The sequence below is a fragment of the Eimeria tenella genome, genomic scaffold (genome assembly GCF_000499545.2).
Source record: "Eimeria tenella Houghton genomic scaffold, Eth_scaff1, whole genome shotgun sequence".
Classification (NCBI taxonomy): domain Eukaryota; phylum Apicomplexa; class Conoidasida; order Eucoccidiorida; family Eimeriidae; genus Eimeria; species Eimeria tenella.
The window spans coordinates 927,159-935,895 of record NW_013541457.1 but is presented as its reverse complement, the minus strand read 5'-3'; the positions used below and the strand labels follow the sequence as shown (position 1 = coordinate 935,895).

The 8,737-nt window shown below is 52.7% G+C and overlaps 3 protein-coding genes across 3 annotated transcripts in view; 1 reads left to right on the top strand and 2 right to left on the bottom strand.

Moving 5' to 3' along the window:
- Nucleotides 1-1,994, bottom strand: part of ETH_00005315 (uncharacterized protein) — a gene marked incomplete at both ends in the record, with an annotated part of 2,856 nt that extends 862 nt beyond the window's left edge. The window contains 5 exons of the mRNA XM_013372454.1: nt 398-537; nt 765-829; nt 1,033-1,125; nt 1,556-1,619; nt 1,956-1,994. Coding sequence (XP_013227908.1) covers nt 398-537; nt 765-829; nt 1,033-1,125; nt 1,556-1,619; nt 1,956-1,994 — 401 coding nt within the window. The remainder of the gene's footprint in view (nt 1-397; nt 538-764; nt 830-1,032; nt 1,126-1,555; nt 1,620-1,955) is intronic.
- A 2,774-nt stretch (nt 1,995-4,768) lies between these two features.
- ETH_00005310 (uncharacterized protein) lies at nt 4,769-6,223 on the top strand (the record flags this gene model as incomplete). The annotated part of the gene is made up of 2 exons (XM_013372453.1): nt 4,769-5,574; nt 5,788-6,223. 2 exons carry the CDS (start codon nt 4,769-4,771, stop codon nt 6,221-6,223), a joined length of 1,242 nt encoding a protein of 413 aa, XP_013227907.1.
- A 1,756-nt stretch (nt 6,224-7,979) lies between these two features.
- On the bottom strand, nt 7,980-8,616 carry ETH_00005305 (protein phosphatase inhibitor 2, putative; the record flags this gene model as incomplete). Its single annotated transcript, XM_013372452.1, has 2 exons — nt 7,980-8,307; nt 8,603-8,616. The coding sequence occupies 2 exons, from the start codon at nt 8,614-8,616 to the stop codon at nt 7,980-7,982; spliced, it is 342 nt and encodes a 113-aa protein (XP_013227906.1).
- Nucleotides 8,617-8,737: the final 121 nt, after the last annotated feature.

Here is an 8,737-nt window from a genome sequence, read left to right as displayed (position 1 = left end):
AGCTCCAAACCCTAAACCCTAAACCCTAAACCCTGTAGATGCTGCGCCCGTTTCTGCTGCCCTCTGCGAACACCTTTGCTGTTCAAGCGACTTCAGGTGCTCCTAGGGTTTAGGGTTTAGGGTTTACAGCAGGGAACTGCCGATAAAAACTGCAGCAGCACACACAACGCAAACAATACCCCGTGGCTGTCTTTCAGGATTTATCGTAAACACCCTGGCCACAAACCCTAAACCCTAAACCCTAAACCTTAAACCCTAAACCCTAGCAGCAGCTGCTGAGGGTTTATCGCACAAGCCGGCCTAGTCCTCCCCTGCGCCGCCCCCAAACCCTAGCAGTCCCCACCCACCCCTGAACCCCAAGCTCCAAACCCTAAACCCTAAACCCTAAACCCTAAACCCTAGCTCGCCTAGGGGCTCTTGCAAAGCCAACATAAAGGCACTTGCGAAGATCTTCATGAAGAGACAAAAGGCCTGCCAAGAAAGGGCTTGGGACAGACAGGCAGACCAGCGGGGGGGGGAGCCGTAGGAGCCGTACTCCTGCAAACCACAAATTAGGGTTTAGGGTTTAGGGTTTGGGGGCTGGGGTTCAAGCGCTAGGGTTTAGGGTTTCCAGAGCGCCACGCGCGCTTCGGGCGCCTGGGGCTCGAAGCCCCCTCGTTTTCTGCTACTTAAACCCTACGCTCTGAATCCTTAAGCGCTAAACCCTAAACCCTAAACCCTAAACCCTAAACCCTCAAGCTGACACCCTAAACCCTCAGACCCACCAGGCATTTCGCGCCCTTAAAAAGGCGGCGCGCGCCTCGAAGCAGCATGTACTGGACATAAACGCCTGAAACAACAAAACCACAAACCCTAAACCCTAAACCCTAAACCCTAAACCCTAAACCCTGAATCCCTTCAAATGCTTCGCGCTAATTCTAGGCGTCTAGGCTATGGATGCAAACCGCCGTCCACGTATGGCGAAAACAGCTAGTGCTAAGTAGGGTTTAGGGTTTAGGGTTTAGAGGCTAGGGTTTAGGGTTTAGGGTTTACCCAGAGTTGTATCCACCATTATGTTTATCCAATACCAAATACAAACATCTTCTTCAAGCATTGTGGCCATCAGACCCGCTCCGCCCAGGTTCACTGCACAAACGCAAACCCTAAACCCTAAACCCTAAACCCTAAACCCTAAACCCTAAACCCTCATCCCTGAGCCCCTAAAGCTAGCTCTCAAACCCTACGCATTAGAGCTCTGCCCTAAATCCTAGACGACAAGCCCCGCGCAAAACCCTAGTTCCTAAACCCCACACCCCAAACCCTAAATCCTAAACCCTAAACCCTAAACCCTAAGCACCCACATATGTGAATGAAGAAGGCGCCCGAGGCCTGTTTAGAACAGTCGAACAAGAAAACCTTCCACGGCCGTCTGGGTCTTTCCTGAGAGATCGCAAGGGTTTAGGGTTTAGGGTTTAGGGTTTGGGGTTTGGGTTGGCAGTTCTCTCTGCAGCAGGAACCAGAGGCTGCGGCGTAGACTCTAGGAGCAAGGGTTTAGGGTTTAGGGTTTAGGGTTTACCCGCCAACGCTTTGCTAAGAGGGAGACAAAGGAAAGAACCCCCAACAGCCCCTGCAGCCACCACCTGCGCCATGTCACAAACCCTCAACACTAAACCCTCAAACCCTAAACCCTAAACCCTAAATCAGGGTTTAGGCTATCCTTATTCCACGCTCACAGGGCAGCAGGGACCCCCTAAACTGCGGCAAGCTTAGAGAAGGGTTTAGGGTTTCGCAACAGGGCGGTGAGACCTAGGGTTTACAGCCGCGGACCTACGGCGTAGGGTTTAGGGTTTAGGGTTTAGGGTTTAGGGTTTACCCGAAAGCGCCGAACTCCCCCAAAAGCTCGCAAGAACCCTCAGAAGAAGCTGCCGCAGCAGCGGCGTCTGTTGGAGTGTCTGTCAGCATTGAGGTGTACGTACACCTCGCGCGAGCGGGGGTTTGGGGCTGTGCAAGAACATGTGCGGCTGGGCGGAGGGTTTAGGGTTTAGGGTTTAGGGTTTAGGGTTTGCAGCAGGCGCGCCGGCCGAGGGTCCCGCCCCAGCGTCGGAGAGAGTCGAACGGAGAAGCGGGAGGGGCCCATCCGGCAAACAGCGACAAGAAGGGTTTAGGGTTTACCACGAGGGTTTAGGGTTTATGGTTTAGGGTTTATGGTTTAGGGTTTGGGGGATGCAGGCCGTTGTGAAGTTCTTTTGGCTCCGGTGCGGCGGTCTGGAAAGCTGCAGTAAGCGCAGAGGTTAGAACTTAGGGGGAGCAGCAGGGTTTAGGCTCTCGGGATTAGGGGTTTGGGTTTAGGGTTTAGGGTTTGAGAGGAAAAGGGCATTTCAGTTTATTTCCACTAAGTAGCGCTAAAGAAAGCCCCTTACCACTTCGGGTTGTTTGCGTTCGCCTGCGCTCATGGCTGCATGCAGCCCTCGGAGGCGTCCTTTGACCAGATTTGAAGGCGAAAATAAAACTTTTTGACTTCAAAAACCATCAAATTCCTTTTTTTGTCCTTTTGTTAATTCATTTTTGATTTTAATCCGCAGTTTCCGGGAGGATCGGGGGTGTGTCGCGGGCGAGTGGCGGCAGCGGCGCTGGAGTGTACGTGCACCTCAACTCTATCCCAACGGCCCCTCCCCCTTCACTTTGAACCTTAAGAAGATTCAAATTTGCACCTTTTTGGAATATTTGGACCGTTTTCTTGTTAGTGGGATCAAAGGTAGGCTTTTGGATCTGCGCGGATCGTCTGCACACGGCCGGCAGCACAGTGGGAATTCAAGTTTCTCTAAACTTGGAAGAAAGCTGCAGTAAGCTGGTTTTCACGGATCATTTTGAACGATTAATGAGGTTTTGTTCCTTTTTAGCTCTTTAGAAGTCGAATAAGCCCCGTGGGAGCCCATCCATGGGTGCCGTGTCTCACATCCAACTTCGGCTCTGTGCTGCTGCTGTTGCTGCTGCTGTCGGTGCTTCTGCTGCTGCTGCCCTTCTGGGCGCTCCAGCGGGGCGCCCAGAAGGGCAGCAGCAGCAGCAAATGGAAATGAGGGAAATTAAAAATAAAAAAACGAAAGTTTTTGCAAAAGCAGTGAGAGGGACTTGGGGCGTCTCGACACCTGCTTGGGGCTGTATGGAGCAGCGGGGAACAGCGCAGCAGCGACAGCAGCAAAGACGCAGATTTATTTATCTTGAGAGTTCTTGACATTTTGCTGCTGCAGGTCAGGGGCAGCAGCAGCAGCACGGGGGACAGCAGCGGGCTGCAGAAGTTAATTTTAATGGAAATAAAAGTTGAAATGAATAGCAGCAGCAGAGCTTTTTTAGCTTTAAGAAGCAGAAATAATTCTCTGCAGCAGCAGCAGCAGCAGCAAATTTGAAAATGTCGAAAATGAAAACAACGGTGGCAGCAGAACTGCGCGAGGTGTACATACACCTGAATGCCGTTTGCTGCACTTCGCTGCAGCAAGCCCTAAGTCCTAAACTGCTGCAGCAAACCCTAAAACTTGAACTGCAGCAGCAAACCCTAGACCCTGAACTGCTGCAGCAAACCCTAAACCCTAAGTGCTGCAGCAAACCCTAAACCCTAAACCGTTCGGAAGAGCAGCAGGTAGAGAGGAACAAAGAGAAACAAAAAAGAATTCTTTAGATTAAAGATTCAAAAATAAAAGAAACCCTTTGAAAGCAAAATTCAACTTAATTCTTTTGCAGAGCCAAGGGGCTCCGCCAGCAGCTCCTCTCATTCTTTTCTTTTTTGTTTTAATTGTCTTAGTTTCAATTTAATTTAATTTAATTTATTCAAAAGAAAACAAATGACATCTTTTTATTTGTTTGAATTAATTTAATTGTTTTCTTTAAATGACGAAGGTAGCGGAGAGCAGCAAAAGGAAAAGCTGCAAAACCTGAACTGCAGCGCCGGGGGCGATGATAGGCGCAATTCGGAAACCATAAAAATGCGAAATCGAGAGGGATAAATGAAATTTTTTACTTTCATTTTTATGAAATACGAATTATTTACTTAATTTAAATTAAATAAAGTGTAAATTGAAGCTGTTTCGCCTTCAATTGAACTCCGCGGCACGCAAAGGTGAGGTGTCAGTCTGCAGCAGCAGCAGGAGGCAGGAACAGTTCAAAAGCGCGGCAGTTTTCCAGTATTTTTTTGAAATTAGCTGAAATGTGAAATTAAAAAGATAAATTTATATTTTTAAATTAAATTTAATTCAGCTTTCCCGTTGGAACGGCCCGGCGAGCTCGGGTGTCTTCGGAGCTGCAGCAGCGCCGGCGCAGTCACCGCGGAGTGACCAGTGGTCAGGCAGTGGAGAGCTGGCCAAAGAGGGGCTTTCTCTGCTCAAAACTCCTCTAAAAGTCCTTCATTTGGGGCTTTCTTTTCTCAAAACTCCTCCAAAATACCTTTAGTTTGCAGGTAATGTTCAGAAATTGACTGAGTTTAATTCTTCGCCCCCGCAGGTTTCAGGTGTACGCGCAATTCGGATGCTCCGGCGCCTCGCGCGTTCGCCGTTCCACTTTCACTTCTTTCTTTCTTCATTTTGCATCTCATCTTTTCCTGTTTGTCTTTTTCTTTATTTTATTTTTCAAGTTTTTTAATTCCTCGGTGGCGTCAGGGAGCTGTCGGCTTCCACGGCCTTTTCTTGTGTCATTCCACTTTCGGTCGACTGCGCTTTCCGCGATCTGAGTTTAATTGGCATTTCTTTTGCCAAAGAGGCTCTTCTTGTTTTTTAAATTCTTTTTTGTCTAAACCCTCAAGATGGGTTGCATGCACTCCAAGAGAAGGGCGGTGCGGCTCACCGCGGCCCCCGCGTGCAGCTCCCTCCCGCTGCAGCAGCAGCAGCAGCAGCAGCAGCAGAAAGACGAGACCTTGTCCCGCGCCACCCCCTCGACTGGCAAAGGCGCTGCTGCCTTCTCTCCCCACAGCGGCCTCTGCAGCGAGACGCAGCAGGGGCCTTTAGACTCTCTGAATTCTCCTTTGGAGTCTATTAATGAGTTTTATAGTCCCCTTGCTGCTTACAAAGCAGCAGCAGACAGTGGGGGCTTTCAAGAGCTGCAAAACGATGCCCTCAGCACAGCAGCAGCAGCAGCAACGGCAGCAGCAGCAGCAGCAGCAGAAAGCAGGCAGCTAGCGAAGGAGCTCAACGCCGATAAAACAGAAAAGGAAAAAAATAAAATTAATAAAAGTCCGCAAGTGGAGACGCAGCTGGCCACGAGAAAGCCATCGCCAAGTGTACATACACCCCACAACCAACACCACAGTTGCGTGCAGCAGCAGCAGCAGCAGCAGCAGCAGCAGCAGCCGCGGCAGAAGCAAACTGATGTAATCATCCCCATGCGCAGCAACGACTTTTACTCTTACCGCCACAGCAGCCGCACCTCCCCTGCGTCCAAAGGCAAGCAGCAGCAGCAGCAGCAGCAGCGGCAGCAGCGGCAGCAGCAGCAGCTGCAGCAGCTCCAGCTCAGAGACAAAAAAGAACTTTCTGTGGAAACCCTCGCCTGCGTCCGCAGAGGCTTCGATGCATGCGTTGTTAGAGACACGCAAGCAGCAGAACAGGAGCTGCAGTGAGCTGCTGCTGCTGCTGCTGCTGCTGCTGCAGCTGCTGCAGCTTATATCTTTTGCTATGCAGCTGCCAAGCCGTGTCTCTGATTTCTTTTGCGTTTGTTTCTTCTGCTGTTGCTCTGGCTGCTGCTGCTTTGCATGTCTGCCAGTTGCGGCCGCTGCTGCTGCTGCTGCTACCGCTGCTGCTGCTGCTGCTGCTGCTGCTTTTCTTGCAGGAAGGCGGAGGACCTGCTTGCTGCGCTGCGCTGCAGCAGCAGCGTGAGCCGCCGGCTGCCGCTGTCGAGCGGGCTGGGCTGGTCTCTGGGGAGCCGCAGCCGCAGCAGCCGCAGCAGCAGCAGCAGCAGCAAGAGCTGCAGCAGCAGCTGGAACAGCAGCAGCAGCTGCGACCCCATGGAGCTCGATATTGAACGCCGCATTGTAAACCTCCGGGCAACTTTGACAGACATTCAAGGAGGGTTTTTGGTTAGCGAAAATAGAAGAAGTTTATTTGCTTATTCCCCCGCTGCTGCTCTTTCTCCGCCTCCTGCTGCTGCTGCTGCTGCTGCTGCTGCTGCTGCTGCCACCGCTGCAGCAGCTGCTGCTGCCGCCTACAGGCAAAACGTCGTCATTCCACCACCCAACGCCAACAGCAGGAAACAACTCACCGCCTAAACCCTATACCCTAAACTCTAAACCCTAAACCCTAAACCCTCGTTGTCTGTAGCCTCTCAATTCGCCTTGTGTCTCCAGCTAGTCATCTGCCTTACCTGCCTTTCCTCGCTGCTGCTGCTCCTGCTGCTGCACTTGCTGCTGAGGCAGCAGCAGCAGCGGCAGCTGCTGCTGCTTTTGGGGTCGCTTGCTCCTGCAGGTGGTTTAATGCAGCACAACAGTAGCAGCAGCATTTTGAGCAGCAGCAGGAAGTGCAGCTGCAGCAGCAGCTGCAGCAGCGCCTGCTGCAGCAGCAGCAGCGGGGAGCCAGCAACTTGTGCTGCTGCACCCCAGCGTTTGTCCCGACTAGCAGCGAAGAGCCTCAAGAGCTACAAATTAGGGTTTAGGGTTTGGAGAAGCACGCCAGCAGTTGCTGCTGCTACACAGCGAAGCTCAGAGCCTAAACCCTCAAACCCTAAACCCTAGGCAAACCCTCACTCTCTAAACCCTAGCAGACTCACCCCCTACTAAGCCCTAAACCCTAGCCCGTCTGCAAACCCTAAACCCTAAACCCTTAAACCCCAGCCTTCCAAGGCTTCACCCCCAGGGCACGTAAAAAGCAGAAAATGGGCAAAGCAGTCAGCTAGCTAGCCAGCCAACTAGTTAGCCAGTTAGCTAGCCAGCTAGCTAGTTGGCTAGCTAGCCGGCTAGCCAGCCAGCTAGCTAGCCAGCTAGCTAGCCAGCTGCCAGCTAGCTAGCAAACTAGCTAGCTAGCCGATGAGTCCGCAAGCCGCCAGCCCAGCTAGCCAGCTAGCTAGCTTGCTAGCTAGCCAAGTAGCCCGCCAGCTAGCTGGCTAGTTAGCCAGCTAGCTAGCTAGCAAGCTAGCTAGCTATCTGGCAAGCTAGCCAGCTAGCTAGCTATTGGCTAGCTAGCTAGCTAGCTGGCTAGCTGGCTAGCTATTGGCTCGCTAGCTAGCTGGCTAGCTAGCTAGCTAGCTATTGGCTAGTTAGCTAGCTTTCTGGCGGCTCGCCAGAGCACTAATGTCCGTACACTGCGTTAGCAAGACACCACAGACTCTCCTGTGAGGTGGCGCCTTGGCCAGTAGCTAGCTAGCTAGCTGGCTAGCTAGCTAGCTGGCCAGCTAGCTGGCTAGCTAGGCAGCTAGCTAGCCGGCTAGCTAGCTAGCTAGCTAGCTGACACAAGCCAGGCAGTTGGCCTGGTGAGAAGGCAAACAGAAAGAAAAGCCGCCGGCTGCACACAGCCAGCCAGCCAGCTAGCCAGCATCTTGCTGCCCAGCGTGGCTAGCTAGCTAGCTAGCTAGCTAACCAGCTAGCTGGCCAGCTAGCTGGCTAGCTAGCTTGCTGGCTAGCTGGCTAGCTGGCTAGCTGGCCAGCTATCTCGCTGGCTGGCCAACTGGCTGGCAGGCCACCTAAGAGGCTAGCTAGCTGGCTACCTTGCCAGCTGGATAGCCAGCTAGTTGGCTAGCTAGCGGGATAGCTAGCTGGCTAGCTAGCTGGCTAGCTAGCTGGCTAGCTAACTAGCCCTTGCAGCCTTTTGCCTGGTGCTAGCGAACTAGCCAAATGCTGCAGCTAGCTAGCTAGCCAACTGGCCAGCCAGGTAGCTCGCTGGCAACCTAGCTAGCTAGCAGCTAACCAAGCAGCAGCAGCAGCAGCAGCAGCGGCAGCAGCAGCTAGCTCAGCAAGCCATAAGTTAGCTAGTCAATAGCCTAGCTAGTTAACGCCCCCGCTGCCGCTGCAGCAGCAGCAGCAGCAGCAGCAATTAGTCATCATCTTCATCTTGCAGAGACTGCAGCAGCAATTTGCTTTGCTGGAATTCGTTGTAGTGTTTCTTGCGTCTCTCTTTGAACTCTTGCTCCTGCTGCTGCTGCTGCTGCTGCTGCTGCTGCTGCTTCTCGTTGTCTTCGCGCAGCTCTTCCAAGCGAGAGGCCAGTTCCATGGGGTTTACGGCGTGTGGCTGCAGCACAGCAGCAGCAGCAGCAGCAGCAGCAATAACAGCAGCAACAGCAGCAACAGCAATAGCAGCAGCGCCAGCAACAGCAGCAGCAACAAAACTAGCAGCAGCAGCAGCAATAGCAGCAGCATTAAACCTGGGAACAGAGCAAAAGCATAGTCGGCAGCAGGAAAAGAAGCCGTGGCGGCGGCAGTAGCAACAGCAGCAGCAGCAGCAACAACAGCAGCGGCAGCAAGAGCAGCAGCAGCAGCCGAGGCAACGCTATCAACTGCAACAAAAGCAGTCAAAACAGCTGCAGCAGGAAGGACGACTTCTCCGGCTTCGGGCGTTGCTGCAGCGACAGCAGCAGCAGCAACAGATTACGACAGCAGCAGCAGCAGCAACCTATTGCGACAGAGGCAGCAGCAGCAGCAGCAGCAGCAGCAACAAACCGCGTCATCGTCATCTTCGTCTCCGTCAATCTGCAGCAACAGCAACACACACGAGCAGCAGCAGCAGCAGAGGTTTTAAAACAGCAGCAGCAGCAGCAGAGGTTTTAAAACAGCAGCAGCAGCAGCAACAGCAAG